This window comes from Diabrotica virgifera, chromosome 6 (assembly GCF_917563875.1).
Source record: "Diabrotica virgifera virgifera chromosome 6, PGI_DIABVI_V3a".
NCBI lineage: Eukaryota > Metazoa > Arthropoda > Insecta > Coleoptera > Chrysomelidae > Diabrotica > Diabrotica virgifera.
Genome location: NC_065448.1, coordinates 156,170,885 through 156,193,468, shown reverse-complemented (window position 1 = coordinate 156,193,468; position 22,584 = coordinate 156,170,885). Strand labels below are relative to the sequence as shown.

Below are 22,584 nucleotides of genomic sequence, written 5' to 3'. Positions count from 1 at the left end.
TTAGGAATTTCAAAGCACCATTTATTTGGGAATAAAATTATCGCGTTTTTTTTAAATCAATCAATATCTGTCGAATTTTAAACGATTTGCGGAAAAATAGTATGTTTACCTCGTAGGAAAAGCCACATTCCTGGACTCTGTGTTGCTAAGTCTCGGCTTGCGCCTAGACTTAGCAATCTTCACAGTCGTCCAGGAATGTTAAGCTTTTCCTACCCGGTAAACAATGTACTATTTTTATTCGAGCAATTTGTATTTCGCTCAATTTTTATATCGAGCAGTTGATTTGGAGTTATTGATCTCTAGTAATTGCGTTCGACCAATTGATCTAGAATTAAAATTATGACACATTATCTAATTATGACACATTATCTAATTATGACACATTATCTAAGGTGCAACGAAGTTCACCGGGTCAGCTGCTCTATAAATACAAATAAATATATTTACTAGACGTGAAAAATACTGTGCTATGATGGGAGCAACCGTTCAATTCACGGTCCGAAGAGTAACAGGGCCGCCAGCGATTCATTAATTCTGAACTGCTACATGATTTGGCTTTAATTCAATACGTTAAAGCCCGGTTGAGTTTTTACCAGATCAGTTCCCCAGCTTGAACTAACTTTCTGTCACATTGATCTCTATTTTACACGAGTACAATTCCGACGAACCCATCTCCTAACACTCCGATGGTCGCAGTGGGAAATAGTTGGAGCGCGCATCGCTGTTTTCCATTTTGTTTCGGTTACTGCTATTCCTCCTTCCATGGTTTCCACCTGGTTGATGAACATTTGTTCTTTTCCTCGTTATTGTAGTAGTTACCCAGCCTAGTGAGTGGCGGCTATAGGCTTGCAGGCTTTCCCTCTTTTGTTTTGCCTCGATGACATTGGATCAGAAGATCTTTATCTTTAAATGCAGAATCGCCATGTGAGGTTATTTCTAGATTTATGGATACATCTTGAAGTAGGAGTGTTGAAAGAGTTTCTTTAATTCATTCTTTTGGAAACAGATTTAATACATCGAACATTCGAAAAATCGATTGGTGTAGATTTTTGGCAGACGGCGAATTCGGTTCATATTTATTGGAGAACCACGTTTGCCAGATGTGAACTGACGTCATGTGAGCTGGCCAACGAGATCATACGATTTGATCCCGTTAGACTTTTCCTAGTGGGGTTTTCTTAAGTTACAGGTTTATGCAATTAATCCGCAAACTACAGCCATCCTCAAAGTCAACATAACCCATGGCATCGGTCTTATGTAGCCTGATTTATGCGTCAGAATGATGGGAAATTAAACATTTTATATGCGCATGACCCGGTGAAGCGGAGGCGAATAGTTAAACATTAGGTCACATACGAATAAAAGGTTTGGATGATATATCATACATTTGATAGGGGAGTCCAAGCGGGGATTTTTGCAGTTACTCGAGCGCGTCAGATTATCATATGGGGAGAAACCTGGTACACTGCAGATGTACCTCTACCATATATTGGCTCTTAACACAGGGGAGTTCGTTAAGGGGGACCCGAAAAAAATCTATCCTTAAGAAAACTCGAAATTGTCAGAACCCTCGTAAGGCGGTGCTTAAATTCTTACGTAAACAACGGTGCGGGGTGCATTTGCACCCCATCTGTATATCCATTTTTTTATATGTGAACGTCGGGGAAATTAATTTGAAAGATAATTAGGACTTATTTATTATTGTTTGAAACATAATTTTACAAAAAAATACTCATTTCTTCTTAAAAAAAAATTATTATCGTTGCAAGACAAACATGAAGTTTTTCACAGAATGAGCAACACAAAGTTTTTACACACAATACGGTTATGCCGGGACTTTCGGTCTTTTTTCTTTGACATAAGTAACAACGACCTTGTCCGGTAGCTCTGTTAGCTACAGGTGGAACATCAGAAACGTCCAATTCAGGATATGAAATTTTCATCATTTGCACCCTACAGTTATATTTCCAAGAAAGCACGTAAACGCAAAGAGTTTTAAATGCTGTAATGGATGGAATACGTTTAGAATTGAATTTAATACAAATAAAAAAATGGACAAAAATCAAAAAAATTTATTAAAAAAGATAGGTGAGAAAACCGAGGTCTGGGGTGCAGCTGCACCCCGCACCGCCTTACGAGGGTTAAGATAATGTAAGTTAAGTACATGCAAAAGAGTGTACATATATTTCAAAAATCTGACGATGCGAGCCGTAAGGAAATGGGTGAGCCGCAAAGTTTCACAAGAAAAAGCGAATATTTCGCGAAATTAATGGCAGATCGAAAAACTAAAAAATATGTGCTCAATATTTTTTTAAATCTATCGGATGATACCAAACACGACTTCCCACGGAGAGGAGTGGGGGCAAATTTAATATTTTAAATACGAATCCCGCGATATTTCGCGAAATGAACATCAGATCGAAAAACTGTAAAATACACTTATTCAATATTTTTGAAAAATCTATCGGATGGCACCAAACACAACCCCCCATGGGAGTGGGGTGGGGGGTTACTTTAAAATCTTAAATAGGAGCCATCATTTTTTATTGCAGATTTGGATTCCTTAGGTAAAAATAAGTAACTTTTATTCGAAACATTTTTTAGAATTATGGATAGATGGCGTTATAATCGGAAAAAACGATTGTTGGAAATGAAAAATTAAATTAAAAAATAGCAAGCGCCCACTAAAATGGAAAACTTTACTTAACTTTTTTTGGTTTTAGGACCTACTCTTCACAACCCAATAGGTCCCCAAAGCGCTCGAGTGACTGCACATTTAGCATACTTTGCTCCCCTACCAATTGTTTTATTTAAATTTAAAAATATGAAGCGCAAAATTAAAGTTCCTTTATCTGTAAGGTTTAGTTATTGCAATAATATTTAATTCATTACTTCATTTCAGTATGTGGAGAAACAGCAGCACTACGAGCAGTACTAGCAGCTGGGGCCCACGTTTCGACACCCGACGTTCATGGTGGCTATCCATTGCATTATGCTGCTCAGATGTGTGGTGGAGTAAGTAGAATTAATATAATATTATTAATGTAACAACAAAAAATATCATGAGTAGAAGTATCCATAGTTCTCAAATGTGGTCTAGACGTAACAAAATACTCAACTCCAAGAAGGTACCACAAAATTATTTACTAAAAAGGGTAGTTCCCTAGTTGGCTGTATACCATAGTTAAAAAACTCTAACATGAAATAAGAACCACTTCTATGTAATTGGTATATTTATTAAAAATTTTAAAAATCCCAATGGATTGAACAAAATGTGTCCAATTCAGAACGTTTTCGGACCTATCGGTCCATCATCAGTGAATTCAAATACTTGCTAAATAGCCCCAGAACCAAGCAATGGTTGAAATTATAATTCAATCTACATTATGTTGTAGTAAGATTGAACAGGCTAAACGCCGACAAAATTATTTATTAAAATGATAAATATTAAAAAAATTGGATGCGTGTTGACCCAACACGAGCCATCATCAGCAAATACAGAAAAAAACACAAAAGAACTGACCTATAATAACATTAGATATGAAAAACCCTACATGTTGGGACAACGCCCACCTCAGTCAATAAACTTGCCAACAGGTAGGTGGAAGAATCGATTAGGCTCGAATTACAAAAAGTACATACACAAACATTTATTAAGATTACGTATTTACATCGTGTTTTCTGATAAATGGTTTAGTGTGGAGGAATTTCAGAAAAATGTTCATTTTCATCGGGAGGAGTCATCTTGCGAACAATTCAGGTGTAAGCCGGTGAAGTGTCAAGTGTCAAATTACTGTCAATGATGACATAGAGTGCCATATTATTATCATTGATGGTGGTAAAATTTGTAACTATATATGTAACTATAGATAAATTATTCAACATCCGACGCCCTGAAGGGCACTAAGGATTATGAGAAAGAAGAAGAAGATAAATTATTCAGACTGAGGAAAGAAAAGAGGAGATTATACACAGTTGAGACCCCGAGTCTTTACCTGTAAGTAATCATTTAAAGCATACGAAATAAGTCGGAAATTTACTAAACGCAACAATAAGTGACAGAAAGTGGGTATTATTTCCATCACGGGTAATAGTATAAAATTTGACGTTATCAAATAAATACAATGTCAAATTTAAGTTTTGATTTAAAATTTTGGTGCATAATTACAGCTACATTTGAAGTAGCTTAATAAATTCTTTTATTATCGTTGATTAATAAATAAATAATTTATAAAAAAATTCGATAACATATAGTCCATTCTTTAACGGTAAAATATTGCAAAACCTCTAAATTTTAAAGAACCGCTTGGATTGACATGAAATTTGGCATACACACAGCTAACAAGTCAAAGAAAAAAAGTGATATTGTGCCGATATGTGCTTTTGCCCTGGGGGTGGTTTTCACCCCCACTTGGGGGTTAAAAAATATTCGTCCAAAGAAAGTCAGGAAATGGGTAAACTGGCTAATTTTAAGTAACTTTTGTTCTATAGAGTTTTTTCGCTAAGTCAATACTTTTCGAGTTATTTGGCAGTGAATATGTTCATTTTTTCAACAAAATAACCACGCTTTTAGACGGTTTTTCGCAAATAACTCCAATAGTAAGTATTTTGTCGAAAAAGCATTCTTAGCAAAAATATAGCCTATAAAAAATTTTAAAAAATGGTGTATATATCACGTCTTTTTATTTAGTAGAAGCAGAGTTATAGCTAATGAAAAATAGGTTCATATTCGTCAAATTCCAAATGGAATACTTTAACGTGAAATAACCAAAAATGAAGTACATTTCGGGGAAAACTCATTACAACTTATTTAAAGTGTTTAAAATAAGCTTCATTTTTGTTTTATAAAAAAAATTTCTAGCATCAAAATTAAACAAGTTACGCTCAAAATAAAGTTAGTCCCTTTTGGTTTTGGTAAAAAAATCGAGAAAATCACCCCCTAATTAGTATCTTAAATGAACTTAATCGTTACGACTTCACAAGTTTCTTGAGTCGTGTATATATTGTTTATACGATCTGTAAGTCTCATCGGCTCAAAGTCCTTATTATTGAAAGGGCTGTAGTTAAAAGGGGTTGAACAAGTCACTGATCACGAATGTATGCACATTTAGAAACACCAAATCTTGATCAATTTTTGGCTAACAGAAAAACAAAAAAACACATGATATTCAGAAAAGCAAATCTGACTTTTTTTTTTCGAGATTTTTGGTATCTCTAACAATTTTTAAGTTATTTTGAAAAAAAAGCATATTTTTCAAAATTTAAATTATTAAAAATTTTACTTTGAAACCAAATTTTTTCAAAAATAAGCACTTTGAATCGATGAAACCTACAGATCATATAAACACAATATAAGTAAAATAATTTGTGGAGCGGCAACGATTAATTTCATTTAAGTTGCTAATTAGGGGGTGGTCTTCCCGATTTTTTTTTTTGCAAAAACAAAAGGGACCAACTTTATTTTGAGCGTAACTTGCTTAAATTTAATGCTAGAAACTTTTTGTAAAAACAGAAATAAAGCTTTTTTTAAACACTTTAAAAAAGTGATAATTGGTTTTCCCAAAAAAGTGCTTAATTTTTTGGATATTTTACGTCGAAATATTCTATTTGAAATTTGGTGAATATGAATCTATTTTTCATTGGCTATAACTCTGGTTCTACGGGATCCAGAGACCTAACGCGTACACCATTTTTTTTACTTTTTTATAGGCTATATTTTTGCTAAGAACGTTGTTTTCGACAAAATACTTACTTTTTAAGTTATTTGCCAAAAACCGTCTAAAAATGTGGTTATTTTGTTGAAAAATGAACATATTCACTCGCAAATAACTCGAAAAGTGTTGACTTGGCGAAAAAGCTCTATAGAACAAAAGTTACTTAAAATTTGTCAGTTTACCCATTTCCGGACCTGTTTTGGACATATATTTTTTCACCCCCAAGAGGGGATGAAAGTCACCCCCAGGGCAAACATGTAAGCTATGAGCTATGCGTTTGCCAAATTTCATGTCAATCCAAACGGTTCTTTAAAATTTAGAGCAAAAACCGTGAAAGAATGGACTAATATTTTATTTTTGATATTTTATTCACTTTGGCGGAACATTAAACACAAGCATTCCTTAAGTTTGTCCACAATGATGTTATTTGTACGTTGTCAAAATTTATCGTAAAATAACATAAACTTATCGTAAAATTTCTGACTCCAATACAAAAATTAGTCGTGAAAACAACTGTTTGTATACTATAAAAAACTTCAAAATTCAAAAATTCGACAAAATAACAGCAAAAAATTCAACAAACTGACAGCCACAAAAGTAAACAAACCAAAACGTCAGAAATTGTACCTACTTAAAATATGTGAAAACATCCCCAATCGTCTTTCATTGTACCTATCTCTTTCCAATGCACTGAGTCTAAATCGTTCATAAAAATACTTACTTAATAATAATTTTTACTTAATAACAGGCGGCAGCTGGTTTGTGATTAGTTTCATGCGTGGAATAGAAACATGCTAGATAAAAAGTATATGTTTTTTACGCGGACTCAACTGTATGTCATAATAAATTATTAGAGTTGAACTAAAGGAAAGATAAATTCGAAAAGACTATATTAATATAAGAAGGGAATGCAATTGAAAAGGAAATGACTTAAAATAATAAAGAATTGCAATAAATCATTTCCAATTCGATTCCATCCAATTCGTATATTAATATAGTCTTTTCGAATTTATCTTTCCTTTAGTTCAATTCTCATAATTTTATGACGTGAAGGGCCGGTACTTTCTATCTGTATCTATTAAACCCCGGTTAGCTAATCGGGACAGAAAGTACCGGCCCTTATTCTCCTTTTCTTTTCTTTCCTCAATCTGAATTTATCTAGTTACAAAAGTCACCACCATCAATAACACTTCATTCTATGATACTCCTCTAAGTCATCATTGACAGTAATTTGACACTTCACCGGCTTACACCTGAATTGTTTGCAAAATGGCTCCTCCGATGAAGATGAACACGTTTCTGAAATTCTTCCACACTAAACCGTCTATCAGAAAACACGATGTAAATCGTTACTAAAACGTAATCTTAATAAATGTTTGTGTATGTAATCGATTCTTCCACCTTCCTGATAGGTAAATTTGTAACGAATTTTTTGACTGATTGTGATGGATAATTTATCGAAGTATGAGTATGATGGTGCTAGACTAGCTGAATATGCAAGAGACTTTAAAAGTGTGACTCAGGAGAGGATTAGGCCAATTTGCATGCCCTAAAAGGCAGAAGAAATTGGATATTAAAGAAAATAAGCTAAAATAAGCACGAATGAAAGGAAAGAGAACTACTGACAGAGAAGATATTAAAGAACGGTTTAGGGCGCCAGGGATATATTAAATGAATACTTCGCCAAGTTACTTATACTGCTGCAGTTAACTAACACTTTATACAGTTACAAGAAAAGGCAGATAAAGGCTATATACAATTATTACACAATCTAACTAAACAAACCTGAGGTACTAGAATGGTCAACTCCTGTCGACAATGCAGTTTTACAGTGGATAAATATGAGTTTAATTGATTAGACCAAGACAGTTAGTTGGTATCAATAAGTATGTACCTGAACAAAATTATAATATTAATATTGGTTACAGTATCGGTTGACAATTTCATATCTGATCAAAAGTGGTAAACCTGAGTATATTACCCGGTTGATCTGTTCAGAAGGGATAGATCCAAATGAAACATATGTAATACCGTAAAGAAGTAAACCCCAAATGATCTCTTGTGCACAACGACCTCACAATGTTGGGTTTTATAACCCTCAGACTATTTTAAATAATTATGATAAACGGTGAAAAGGTAAAAAAAACAGAAAAATATTGAATATTATTAAGTTAGTTATATTTTAGAAAAGTGAAGTTATAGGTACTATTATTAAGGTTATTTAAAAGTTGACAAAAAAATTAAAAGTTTGAAAGATATTATTAAAAACAAATTATATGCAAATTTAGTTTTAAAAACCTGTCGCTTCTCAAAGATTGAGAGCGTATTTCTTCTCCAAACTACTGCAACGCTAATGGTTGGAGAGCCAAGTTAAGCTCCAGTTTTTCCAACCCTAGCTATCAAGGGGGTACTTGCCACTGACGAGGAGATACGCTTCTAGTACCGGAAAATCAACATTTATTCCAAAAATCTAAAATCCATAACCAACAATTGACCCAAAATCCCCAAAATGATTCTTTATTCCATTACCAACTAAATTATATACCAAATTTTGACTCAATCTTCTTCTTTTCTCCAGTGACTAAAAGAAAACAAAAAAAACCTTGGATCAGCTTGCTTCCTTTGAGTACACATGAAAAGGGGCCTATAAAAAAGGTATAAAAACCTTATAAAAACTGACAGAAGAACCTATATAAAAAGTGAAGTTTTGATGTATATACGTGACATATGACTTTAGCATAATTTTGATTTGAAATCGGCCTTTGTGTGTATGTGTGTTCACAAAGAGGGGATGGCATTAGAAAAATCGGCCTTTAGACACATGTAAGGGAATATTATTTGAACAATAAAATATGGATATTGCAATAAAGGATTAGTTTACAGAATTAAATACAAAAGCAAATGAGATTGTCTTTATACGATATCAAATGATATGACTTTAGCATAATTTTGATTTGAAATCGGCCTTTGTGTGTATGTGTGTTCACAAAGAGGGGATGGCATTAGAAAAATCGGCCTTTAGACACATGTAAGGGAATATTATTTGAACAATAAAATATGGATATTGCAATAAAGGATTAGTTTACAGAATTAAATACAAAAGCAAATGAGATTGTCATTGATTTCAGAAATTATTTGAACTGGATATATAATTATAAGAATTTTTAACTGTACAGAACATAAATTTGATGGCATTGAAGTATTGAACATCTGAGGTTTGAAGAATAACAATTCTTTTAATATAATATAAATATGGTATTGCGAATGATAAAGATGGTTATTTTTAAAAGGAAAAAATTGGAAAAAGACATGGCGAAATGACATTTTTATACATACCCAGTGCCTTTTAAAAATTGAAACCAAACTATTCTCCTAACTTCACAAAAGCCAACAAAAAACTCCTTCAAACGTAAATCAATATCCCAATAAATTAAAACATTTCAAATTGTGATGTATCGAGCTCTCGGACTATTCAATCACGAGGCGAACCGCGAAGTGCCCGCGCCGAAGTTTAGACACACACATGCGCGAAATACTTTCAGATTGGCTTAATATACTGGCTACTGTTGTTGTTAACCTGTAATTGTTATATTCACGTAAATACACCTAAATAAACGAGTAGTGTTCAAAATACTGTTGTATTAATTATATAGTATGACAACCCAGGCTCGTACATGAAATTGTACTCGTACATAAAATTGGCGACGGAGATAAATGGGATTTATGTGCTTTGTTCTTGTTCATTCACGGAGATAAATAATAAGACAACATGGCAGCTTACGGGAACATCGAAAACTTCAATATTAGTGAGCCAAAAAATTTTGACTCCTACGTCGAACGTATGGATTTTTTCTTCACGGCCAATAATATTACTGATCCAGAGAAGAAAAGAGCCAAATTTCTGAGTCTGTGTGGGGCAAATACTTATGAAATTATAAGGTCTTTGGTTGCACCAGCAAAAGTTAGTGATTCGAGCTACGAAGAGATCACTGCAGAGTTGAAAAAACATTTTGCGCCAAAAACGTCTGAAATTGTCTGCAGATTCAAGTTTTATAGGCGAAATCAGCAAACTAGTGAAACAATTTCTGTGTATCTAAAAGAATTGCGAAAATTGGCAGAGCCATGTGGTTTCGGAACTGCCCTGGACACAATGCTACGAGATAGATTAGTCTGTGGGATTTTTGATGAGACCTTACAGCAAAAGTTGCTCGCCACAGAAAAGTTAAAACTTAAAGACGCACAAGACATGTGCCTGGCACACGAAGTGGCTGTTCAAAGTTTGCAGGTGGTACGGGAGAGTGAGTTGAACACAGAGGTGAACGCAGTAAGTTTTCGTAGAAATCAGCCAGGACAATCAAAACAAAAATCAGCTGATTGCGAACGGAAAAAGTGTTCTCGGTGCGAAAAGGAACATTCTCCTGAACATTGTGAACATATTAAATCAACCTGTACATTTTGCAATTTTGCAGGAAAATTGGACACATTGAAATAGCTTGTTTTGGTAAAAAGAAAGACCAAAATCAAAGACGTAAAGTGCATTAAACTACGAGGAATCGACATCAAATACCGAGCCGGTTTCGGGAAATACTCAAAGTATTTGTTATCAGATAAATATTTGTGCTAAACTTAAAGATGAGAATACCAGAAGAGAATTAAGTATGAAATTAAACAAAGAACTAACAAAGAATACAAAAGTAGAACTAGAAAGAGAAGTTAATTTGGATAACACATGGAGAGCCATAGAGGAAACAATGACAGATACATTTAAAAAAGAATTAGGTTATAAACAAAAAATACAAAAGAAAAGTTGGATGACTGACGAAATCCTGGCAATGTTCGAAGAAAGAAGAAAACATAAAAACCAAGGGAACCGAGACAAATATCGAGAACAACAACAACGCATAAGAAGAGAGATAAGAACGGCAAAAAATAAGTGGCTAAAGAAACAGTGTGAGGAAATGGAACAGTTACAAAAACTACATGATGACCACAACCTACATAAGAAACTAAAGGAGGTAGCTGGAATATACAGAAAAAAGAAATTTTCTAACTTAGAAAATGAACAAGGAAAAATGGCACAAGATGATAGAGAGAGGAAACTCATATGGGAAAAATACATCAAAAATCTCTTTGCAGACGAGAGGCCTGAGATAGAAGTCGTTCAGGAACAAGTGATAGATATTAACAACCTATCTGGTCCCGAGATCACAATTGAAGAAATTACTAGAGCAATAAATACCTCCAAAGACGGGAAAGCAGTTGGACCTGATAAAATTCCTGTTGAGTTACTCAGATTGTTAGATGAAGAGGGAATTACGATACTCCAAAGATTTTTCAACCAAATCTATAAAAAAGGAAAATTCCCTGTCCAATGGCTTGTATCTACCTTTATCCCCTTGCCAAAAAAGAACAACGCAACAAAGTGTCAAGAGCACCGACTGATAAGTCTGATGAGCCATTCTTTAAAAATATTCCTCAAAGTTCTTCACTACAGAATCTCCACAAAATGCGATAAGGTTATTGATTGCTCACAATTTGGATTTCGAAAAGGCCTGGGTACCAGGGAAGCACTAGTTGCAACCCAAGTGCTAGCTCAGAACTGCTACGATCAAAGGAAAGATGTAATGATGTGCTTTTGTAGATTATGAAAAAGCCTTCGATCGAGTACAACATCATAAACTCGTACATATACTGAAACAACTCGACATAGATCAAAAAGACATTCGTTGCATAGAGGCTCTTTACTGGAATCAAACAGCTGTCGTCAAGATGGACAATGAAACAACGCAAGCTCAAAAAATTCTCAGAGGTGTAAGACAGGGATGCATTCTCTCCCCACGACTGTTCAATCTATATTCAGAAAGTATCTTCCAGGAAGCTCTTGAGGAATGCGAAAGCGGCATCAAAGTGAATGGTACCTGGGTCAATAATATACGATATGCGGATGATTCGGTCTTAATAGCAGACAATATAGAAGACCTCCAAAACCTTCTTAATAAAATTGGAGAGCATAGCGAGAACATGGGACTTAGTATCAACATAAAAAAGACAAAGTTCCTTATAATCAGCCGTCAATTATGTCAACATCAAAATGCAAGACTAGCATATAACAACCAAGATGTAGAGCGCGTAAGAAAGTTTAAGTACCTGGGAACCTGGCTATGTGAAGACTGGATGTCGGATATGGAAATTAAATGTCGGATAGAAAGAGCCAGAAGTGCATTCATGAAATTCAGAAACGTCTTTACGAATTCTGACTTTGACCTAAACCTAAGATTAAGATTCACAAAATGCTATATATGGTCGGTGCTCCTATATGGCATGGAAGGATGGACTTTAAAAATAAACACAATGAATAAGCTAGAGGCATTTGAGATGTGGATCTATCGACGAATCCTTAAAGTTCCCTGGACCGCAAGAATAACAAATGAAGAAATCCTGAGAAGAATTGGTACAGAACGACAACTGATGTGCACAATTAAACAGAGAAAAACGGCATACCTGGGACACATAATTAGAAATGAAAGATATCAGTTTCTGCAAACCTTAATTGAAGGAAAGATCGAAGGAAGAAGGGGAGTGGGCAGGAGGAAAATGTCATGGCTCCGTAATGTCAAACAATGGACAGGACTAAAAAACATAGGAGACCTAATGCATACTGCAAGGGATAGAGAAAAATGGTCAAACGTGATCGCGAACATCCATTAGTGGATTGCATAAGAAGAAGAAGAAGAATTTGTTATCAAAGTACCGACTATAATTTTTCGTTATTTAACGTGACGTCTGATAGCATTACCGGTAAATATTTAGTAGACGTGCTACTCAATGACAAAAATGTGAAAATGGAGGTTGATTCGGGCGCAGGTTTCTCAGTGATTAGCAAATTGACCTACCATAAAATATTTAGTGAAAATCGACCTAAATTAAATCAATACAGTGTTATTCTACGCGATTATCAAAATACAGTGATACCCGTACTGGGTCAGTTTCTAGTGGAGGTGCAAAGGGGTCAACGGTCAGCCAAGCTTTCACTTAGAGTCACGGAAGGAAACCGCGCCAGCCTTCTGGGTAGAAACTGGTTTGAGAGGTTAGGATTAACCATAGCACTGGCTCGCTCATATGTTTGGTGGCCAAATCTCGACAAGCAAATTGAATACCTAGTAAATACTTGCAGCGAGTGCCAGGAGTCTAGAAATATGCCAAAAAAGGCTCCAATCCATCCTTGGGAGTGGGCCAGAGCTCCGTGGACAAGGATACACCTCGATTTTCCCGGTCCATTTAAAGGAAAAATGTTTCTGATAATCATAGACTCTTATTCAAAGTGGTTGGAGGTAAAAATCGTTCCAAATACCTCTAGTGCTGTGACCATAGATATTTTACGCGGTTTATTTGCCACTTATGGCATCCCAGATGTTGTGGTATCGGATAACGGAACTAGTTTTACGTCGGCTGAGTTCCAAGATTTTTTAAAGGAAAACCTTATTAGACAAGCATTGGTGGCACCAATGCAAGAGATCAAATATCCTAAGGAAGTAGGGTCCAGAGTTTTTCACGAAAACGAGACTGTATTTGCAAGGTCATTTACTCCTGGTCAAAAGTGGCTTCCTTCCAAAATAATTGAAACCACCGGACCATTAAGCTACAAAGTTCAAACACCTGAAGGTAAAATTTTACGTCGTCATTCTGACCAAATAAGAACTCGTGTATGGTGTATGTGACCAGGAAACCACAGACGAAGTTACACCGTCAACCTCAATGGAAACGGGAATGCGCGAAAGTCCGCTACAGCTTTTCCCGCATCCCTACGATTTGGTAGATCCAGAACCAGAACTTGGAGAGCAGGTCTCTGAAGTCAAGAAGCCACCCGCTCGAATAAGAAAACCTCCAAAGTATTTGGAGGACTATGAGTAAATTCATCTAGGAGGGAGGAGTGTGATGTATCGAGCTCTCGGACTATTCAATCACGAGGCGAACCGCGAAGTGCGCGCGCTGAAGGTTAGACACACACATGCGCGAAATACTTTCAGATTGGCTTAATATACTGGCTATTGTTGTTGTTAACCTGTAATTGTTATATTCACGTAAATACACCTAAATAAACGAGTAGTGTTCAAAATACTATTGTATTAATTATATATTATGACAACCCAGGCTCGTACATGAAATTGTACTCGTACATAAAACAAACAAAGCTTATATTCTTTAGCACTGGCCACTGGAGATGTGATCTCTACAAAAATCATCGGAAAGAGTGCTGTCAAAATTCGCAGTCCCTTTCACTTCTGTTACTTAAGTTCGGCGGACATGATCCTCGACATACTGCCAACTTCCCAATTCAAATGTTACTAAAATATTCCCATTAAATCGTACCAAAATCAACACAACACCCCAGACAACCAGCTGCATAGTTGGTTGCATACTCTTAAGATTACTATCTGAACTTTTATTCTGACATGAATATTCTCGTAACGATATAATATATGCAATTCCTATCGTTACAAGTTTCTTGACTGAGGTGGGCGTTGTCCCAAGATGTTGGGTTTTTCATATCTAATTTTATTATATTGTAGGTCAGTTCTTTCGTGTTTTCCTATATTTGCTGAAGATGGCTAGTGTTGGGACGAAACGCGTCCAATTTTTTATTATTTAACATTTTAATAAAAAAAAATTGTGGTACCTTCTTGGAGTTGACTACTTTGTTAACAAAAGATATTATCCTACTCTCTTCAATAATTTTCCCTACAACCTACCCACGAAAGGTGTGATGCATATTACCCCATAATTATTGGGGTCTTTTTTGGATCCCTTTTTATGTATGGAGCTTTAGCAGCCCATTTTCAATTCCTTCGGTATTTTTCCATCAAATAAATATTTGTTAAATATTTTTTTTTTGAATTCTTATAGGCTTTTAGCAGTCCTGCGAGTATGTCTTCAGGGCCAGTTGCTCTGTTATTTTTCATCCTTTTTAGCGCATTTTTTATTTCGTTTTCAGGTATATCTTGTATTTGTCTGTCTCTCAGTGGCGGCCCGTGAAGTAGTGCCATAGAGCCATGGCACTACCTTGCTAACTATCCATAAACATATTTTTTATCTTCAAAACTTTTTAATTCCTATTAATTTTTTTGTGTGTATTTCTTTTGATCTTCAGAAATTATATAAAATATGGCAACTATGGGCGCAATACAATCCCTGCCGACAGCGGAGAGTATTCGACAGGAGAATCTCCTTCGCGCCGAAGTCAGTACTGGCACGAGTAAAGAGAGAAAGATTTTACGAGCATTATATGTAAGTGACAGAGAAAGAGCTATATTGGACTATTAGTATACCTTAACATTAGAATCTCTGTGCCAGGCACGAGGGTATGAAGCCAGGTCTATTTATTTTGAGTTTCTTTACGTGCTGGTTTGTCGCTTTTATTATGTATATTTTCTGTTAAAAAGTTTTTGTATTTATAATTAAACTTTTGGTGCATCATGATCGTGGGTATTTTGATACTATTTTGATTATTTCTTAAGTTTAATTTATTAATTGACAATAAAGATTAGTATTTTAAAATTTTTTTTGGTGGTTTTTCGCTAGAAAAAAAACTACAAATGTTATAAGGTGTTGTGGAGCTTTCGAGTTAGCTTTAAGAGGTCACGACGAAAAAGAAAATTCAGAAAATAGAGGCATATTTAAGGAGCTGGTCAATTTTAGCGCCGAATTAGACAACGACTTAAAGGTTCATATTATTCAAAGTACCAGATCTTTCAAAGGTCTACCTTCTCCGGACATTTAGTTGCTTCTAATTTATTTATGTCGGAGAAGTTTTCTGCTTATAAGCATCAGTTCTCCGAATCATTTCTTAATGAACCATGGAGACTGGAGACAATTTTAATTTTTAAGCAAAACTCTGTTTAAAACTGAATTAGAAGTAGGTACTGTATTAGCGAGACGAATTAAGTACTACCTCTGGGGCTGTTTCGCTATCGGTTTTATTGTAGAGGGAAGGTTCAAAAAGCACATTTGAAGAAACTATTAAACTTTTAAGTATTTTAGTTACCATTCCTATATCAACATCTGAAGCAGAACGCTGTTTTTCGATGTTTACATCGAAACCTAGTGCTTTAGGTATGCTATCTGCAGAAAAGCATTTTGTAAATTGTATTGATAATTTTAATTATAAAGTCATTGAAAACTTTGCAACCAAAAAATAGAAGAATGAACTTCATATATCGTAAACTTTAAAAGTGACATTACAAAAATTTGTGCATGTGTGTGAATAATGAAATAGTATTATTTTTATAAATTGGTAAATAGAGACTAAATCGTAATAACAATTTTCAAGCACTATCAGCAGTAAATGCTGGTGGTAGGTTAAGAGGTTTTTATTATTAATTAATTTACGGAACTGTTTTGATCAATGTTGGACAATTGCTTGGCACCTCAGATCAATAAACTTAAGATATGTACATAAGATAAAAGTATCTGCGCATATTTTTTTTAGTTTTTGTTGTCAGTATACCTTTTTTGACAATATCGTGAATCCGTCACTAAAAATTTTGGCGGCTGCCCGAGTTGTGGCACTACCTTCTTAAAGTGGTACGAGCCGCCACTGCTGTCTCTTATTTTGTAATTTTGTAAGTGGAGGGAGTATATAGATACCTTTTTTCCTGTAATAAGCCAAAGTAATATTTTACCCAAAAAGCATGCAAAAGATGTATTTGCATGTTTCGTGGATTTCAAAAAGGTATTCGATAAAGTACAACGTGTAAAATTAATGGAGATGCTGAAAAATATAGGAATAGATGACAAAGATATTGGCGTCATTAAAAATTTGTACTGGAATCAAACTGCTATCGTAAAAATTTGATATAACTACATACAACGAGGAAGTCAAGTGCAACAACCTGCTCAGATCACAGAACAATATCTTTAATGAGTCACACACTTAAAACATTTTTGAAAATAATACACAGCAGAATTTTTAAAACTCTTGAATATGAAATCGGTGACACACAATTTGGCTTTAGAAATGGTATGAGCACAAGATATACTTTGTTCGGCTGGAATGTGCTGGCCCAAAGATGCATGAACATGAATCAGGAAATGTACTTATGTTTTGTAGACTTTGATAAAGCATTTGATGAAGTTCAACATAAAAAACTTGTAGATATATTAAAAAGCAAAAATATTAACAGTCGTGACATGAAAATTATATCTAATATATATTATTGGAATCAAACTGCCAAGGTAAGAGTTGACAACCAGGACACCCAAGATATCAAACTACAGAGAGGAGTCCGTCAGGGTTGCGTGCTGTCTCAACTACTTTTCAATGTCTACAGTGAAGCGGTATTTCAAGAAGCGCTCTCAGATTCAATATAAGGTATATCTATCAATGGAGACGTTTTGAACAATTTACATTTTGCAGACGATACAGTAATAATAACGAATGACAACAATGATTTACATAACGTAATGCAGCGCCTTAATGAACGCTGTCATGAGTATGGACTGAAGATAAATTTAAAGAAAACTAAATGATCATGACTAAATCCGCACACTCGAACATCTAATTAACTATTGAAGATAGATACTGTAATTGAGAGTGTGTATAACGACAAATACACACACCCAAACTTATATGGAATCATCATGTATTTCAATGCAATATTTATTTCTTTTGAAAAAACTTGTTATTGTTGCGAAGAATAAGGGTTTTTATTGAAAATAAAGAAAATAGATAAGACAATCAGATGGCACAGCTCGGTACGGTACAGGCTATTTGCTTGAGTTGCAAATTGAATGAAAATAAATAAACTAACTTCTGCGTCCAAAAACGAAAATATGCCTCATGTGGCGTTATAGAACTTACAATGGGGAAAGATTATTGGTCTTGTGGAGCAAGTAATGTTCTCAGAGGGACATAGCTTTAGAGCTAGGCGTAATACAGGGCGTTCTGTCCAAAACCTATGCTAGGTAATAGGAACTAGGAAGCTCAAAAATAAATCAAGTGAAAGTCGTCAAAAGTAATAACGACTCGCCACGATCATTTAATTGTTAAATCAGCTGGAAGACACCTACCCATTTCTCACGTTCAGCTCCAAAGGCAGCTTTTAGAAGCTACAGGTGTAACTCTTTCAGTTGAAATGATAAGAAGAAGAGTTCGTGTCAAGAAGTATACAGCAGGATACAGTTATGGGTTCTCGAGTTATCCAGGCAGCACAAGATTGATAGCCTAAGTTGGTGTCTTCAGCACCAAAACGGGAACATTGGGAATTGACAAAATGTGCTATTTTCAGAAAAAGTCAGGGTTTGTGTAAAATCAGATGACCCACGAAATCGTGTACTTAGAGGTCGAGGAAGACAAGCAAGAACGAAAACTGTCAGATCTGTTCACAAATATACAAGGGGAAGTGTAATGTTCTGGAGAGGAATTGTGATCCGTAAAAAAACTCCTATAATTTTCATCCAATAAACTTTAACTGCTCACAGGTATGTTGATAACCTGTATTTAGACTCTGGAGAGGTGCAACAGAAGAAAATTTTATTTTCATGCATGATAATGGACCTCCGTACCATTAGAGTGATTAGAGACATCATTAAAGCAGAAGGTATCCTTTGTTTGGAGTGGCCTGCTTGCTCACCCGAACTTAAACCTGTAGAGGATTTGTGGGATATGTTTAAAAGAAAAATTAGAGCTCGCCGGGATAATCCACAAAACACCGCACAGCTAGTATAAGCTGCTCTTGAAGAATGAAGCAATCTTCCACAAAAAATGTTGATAATTTGATTAGGAGCGTGCCCACGCAAACAAGCTTGCATACGGACTAGAGGTAATAACACTGACTACAAAAAAAATTAAAATAATTTAAACAATATTCGTTTTACATTGAAATTTTTTATGCTATTGACTTTAAAACAAGTAGTTTCAATTTGTTTGTTAAATACTTTATTGATTTATTTAATTGTTATGTATTTGTTATTAAATCGCTTTAAAATAAATATTGTTTGACTTCGTGTGTTTGTTTTTTAAATTCGCGCGAAATAATAAGAAATATTAGATGATTCCATATAAGTTTGGGTGTGTGTACTTAGGAACATGGATAACATTAAATGTAGACTAAACCAAAGAAATTAAGACACGTATTGAAATAGCACGTGCATCATTCATTAAACTTAAAAAGTTTTTTGTTGTCGGGATAATAATATAAGGTTAGAACTACGCCTAAGGATGCTTCGATGTTACGTGCTACTCTTTATGGCTTGGAAGCGTGGACCTTGAAACAAGTGTATTTGAATAAGTTGGCCGCCTTTGAATTTTGGTGTTACAGAAGAATCCTACGAATATCATGGATTCAAAGAATGTCAAACGTTTAAGTAACTATTAGAAGGATAGCAAATCAACCGGAAATAATACTAGATAACTATCAAAAGACTAAAACTTGATTACTTGGGACATGTGATAAGAGGGCAAAAATACTCATTATTACAACTTATTATGCAAGGCAAAATCCGAGGAAAGCGAAATGTGGGAAGACGAAGAACATTCTGGCTTAAAAATTTACGGGAATGGTTCGAATGCAGTAGTGCAGAGCTATTTAGAGCGGCAGTTAACAGGGTCCGCATTGCCATGATGATTTCCAACCTTCGATAGAAATAGCTTCGATAGCTTCTTAAAGAAGAATACAACGAGGAGTCAGACAAATTTGCATTTTATCGCCAACATTGTTCAATGTTTACTTGGACCAGTTATTTAAAAAGGAACTTGAGAGACAGCCATAGGGAATAAAAATCAACGGGGAACTACCTAATGTGATTAGATATGCGGACGATACAGTAATTCTGTCAGATAATATTGAAGGTCTCCAAATTCTACTTGATCGTATTCATGAGGTAGGAACGGAAATGGGCAATAAAATAAACTCAAACAAAGCCAAATTTTTAGTTTTTAGCCGTGACTCACATCCAGATGTAGAGCTTCAGTTAAATGGAGTTCAAGTTGAGAAAGTTCACAAAATGACATATTTGGAACTGTGATAACCGACCAAATAGATCCAGACATAGAAATATAACGTAGAATAGCAATGACTAAAACTAATTTTGTGAAAATAAAGTAATTTAAAATAAAAATGTATACCATTTTTATTCAGTTGCAATGCGAAGGCAAAACAATCTTACTTTTCAATCAGAATACGGAGCGCAGTCCAGTCCTCTGAATCGCGATTTTTGGCTCTTATTGGAGCCTCATCGGAGAGAACGTAGGCACTGTTCTCCATATCCTGACTGACCAGCACCGAGAGCTTTTCCCACCCATTGCAACCGAAGTGAAGGTATTAGGTGACTAGCGTCATCTGGCAATTGAAAGATGAAGTAGTTTTCAATCCTAATAGCAAAATTGATAATACTGAAAATATTAAAAATATTACTCAAAGATTTGTAAATTGAAAACTTATTGGTACTTTCTTGGTGACACCTCCAAGGCTTCTACAATTTTCAAGCACATGGATGCTGCAGTGAATACAAAGGGAAAGAATTCTACACTATGCAATTCACATCCCCCGCCTCCAGCTTGGTGAAGTTCCAACGGAAAATGCACCTGGTTACTCTACGGAGTAATATTATATATTTATTAAGCGCAACAGGCCTTGTAGGCCTAGGGCTAAAATGTTTACATTTCTGATTACATAAATAATATAGTAAATAACTTAATATAACTTACATAACTTATAAATTTTATTTAAATACACTTCAGTCTTTTTATACACTCCTTCACAACCTCTCTCCATCTCCTTCTGTCCAATGCTAGTTCTTTCCATCTCTAAATGTTACTTTTCTTCAAGTCTTCATATACACTGTCCTTCCATCTTTTCCTTGGCCTGCCTTTCCTCCTTTTTTGTATTGGTCTTCGTGAAAGTACCATTTTTGGCATTCGTTTACTTCCCATTCTCTCTATGTGCCCCAAATATCGTATTCTCTGTACTTTGATCGTCGTCGTAATCGTTGGCTCTTGATATAGTTCTTCCAATTCTTTATTGGTTCTTCTTCTCCACTGACCTTCTATTTTCACACCTCCATATATTGCTCTTTGCATTTTCTCTCCCATCTTTCTAACAGGTCTGTTTCTGACTTTTTGAGCACCCATGTTTCGCTTGCGTATGTTACTGTAGGTCTGATAACAGTCTTATAAATTCTTATTTTTGTTTTTCTTGATACGTATTTGGCTTTCAATAATGTGCGTAATGCTCCATATTTTTTATTTCCTTTAGCTATTCTTGCCTTTATCTCCCCTTCTTCATGACCATTTTCATCTATTTTGGCTCCCAGGTAAATAATTTCTTTGGCTCTTTTAAACGAGTATGTTTTTTCTCCATCTATTTGTACTATGATGTTATTCTCTTTTTCTTTTTGGATCTCTCCCGTTATCATATATTTTGTCTTTTCTTCATTTATTTTAAGTCCGAATTTTATGGCTTCTGTTATTATGTTTTTCATTAACTTTTGTAGTTCTTTTTTGCTTGTTGCTAATAGCGTCAGATCATCTGCAAATGCTATGCATTGGTGGCCGTTTTTAAATATCGTTTCTTGCATGTTTATTCTGCTTTTCCTGATTATTCCTTCCAATGTTAGATTGAATGCCATTGTTGATAGTGGGTCTCCTTGTCGTAATCCTTCCTTGGTTTCAAACTTTTTGGATGTATACCCTTTCCAAGCTATTTCGTTTGTTGTCTTTTCCATCGTCATCTTTATCATCCTGACAATTTTACTTGGTATCCCCAATTCTTTCATCAGTTCGTACATCTGCTGTCTATTTACTGTGTCGTAAGCTTGCTTAAAGTCTATGAACAAAGCATATAGTACTGTTTTATGTTCGTAACAGGTAGTCTGTATTTCTTTTAAGGCAAATATTTGGTCAGTCGTTGATCTGTTGTTTCTAAAACCTGCCTGGTATTCCCCCAGTATTTTTTCCGAATAATGACTTAGCCTTTTTCTTATACTTTGTGCCAAGATTTTGTAAACTATTTCTAATAGTGCGATGCCTCTGTAGTTTTCGCATCGCATTCTATCACCTTTTTTATGTATAGGGCATATTCTTGCTATGGTCCACTCTTCTGGCATTTTTTCTACTTCCCATATTCTTTTTATCAGGTCATATATCTCTTTCTGTAGTCTTTTCGCTCCTGATTTTATCATTTCGGCCGATATTTCTGTTATTCCTGGGCTTTTGTTATTTTTCAAGCTCTTTATTTCGTTCTTTATTTCTTGTTCTGTGGGTATTTCTATTGCTATCTGATCATCTTCAATTTCATGGTTTGTTTCCTTTTGTACTTCGCTCTTATTTAGCAGTTCTGTGAAATAGTTTTGCCAGTTTTCCATTATTTTTTCAGGCTCATTTAGCAACATCCCTTTATCATCTCTCATATATGGGTTGTTTTTTTGATATCCTCTTTCCATTTTTTTTGCTTTCTGGTAGAATGATCTTATTTCTTTTTTTTGAAATTTTTCTTCTATTTCTTTCAGTTTGTTCTCGTTGTATTTTCTCTTTTTGCTTCTACATTTTCTTTTCATGATTTTTCTCAATTCTCTGTATTCTTCTCTAGTGCTTTCTTCGTCATTTGTGAGATTTTTGAGTCTTACTTTTCTTATTGCTTCTGCTACTTCTTGACATTCTTCATCATACCAATCTTTTGTTTTGTGTTTTCTTTTGGTTTTCGCTAGGATTGCTTTACTTGTGTCCAAGATTGCTTCTTTGATATTTTGCCATTGTTTGTCTGGGCTTGACTTTTCTTGTTCCCTGATTAGTCTGTTGGTTATTCCCTGTTCATACTTCTTCTGTGTGTTGTTATCTTTTAGTAGTCCTATGTTAAATTGTTTTCCAATTTTTTCT

The 22,584-nt window shown here is 34.9% G+C and overlaps 1 protein-coding gene across 1 annotated transcript in view; it reads left to right on the top strand.

Annotated features, from left to right (window-relative positions):
- The window catches only part of LOC114331867 (ankyrin repeat domain-containing protein 12), a 140,882-nt gene that overhangs the window by 45,273 nt on the left and 73,025 nt on the right, over positions 1-22,584 (top strand). The window contains exon 2 of the mRNA XM_050653291.1: positions 2,903-3,015. Within this exon, the coding sequence (XP_050509248.1) occupies positions 2,903-3,015 (113 nt within the window). The remainder of the gene's footprint in view (positions 1-2,902; positions 3,016-22,584) is intronic.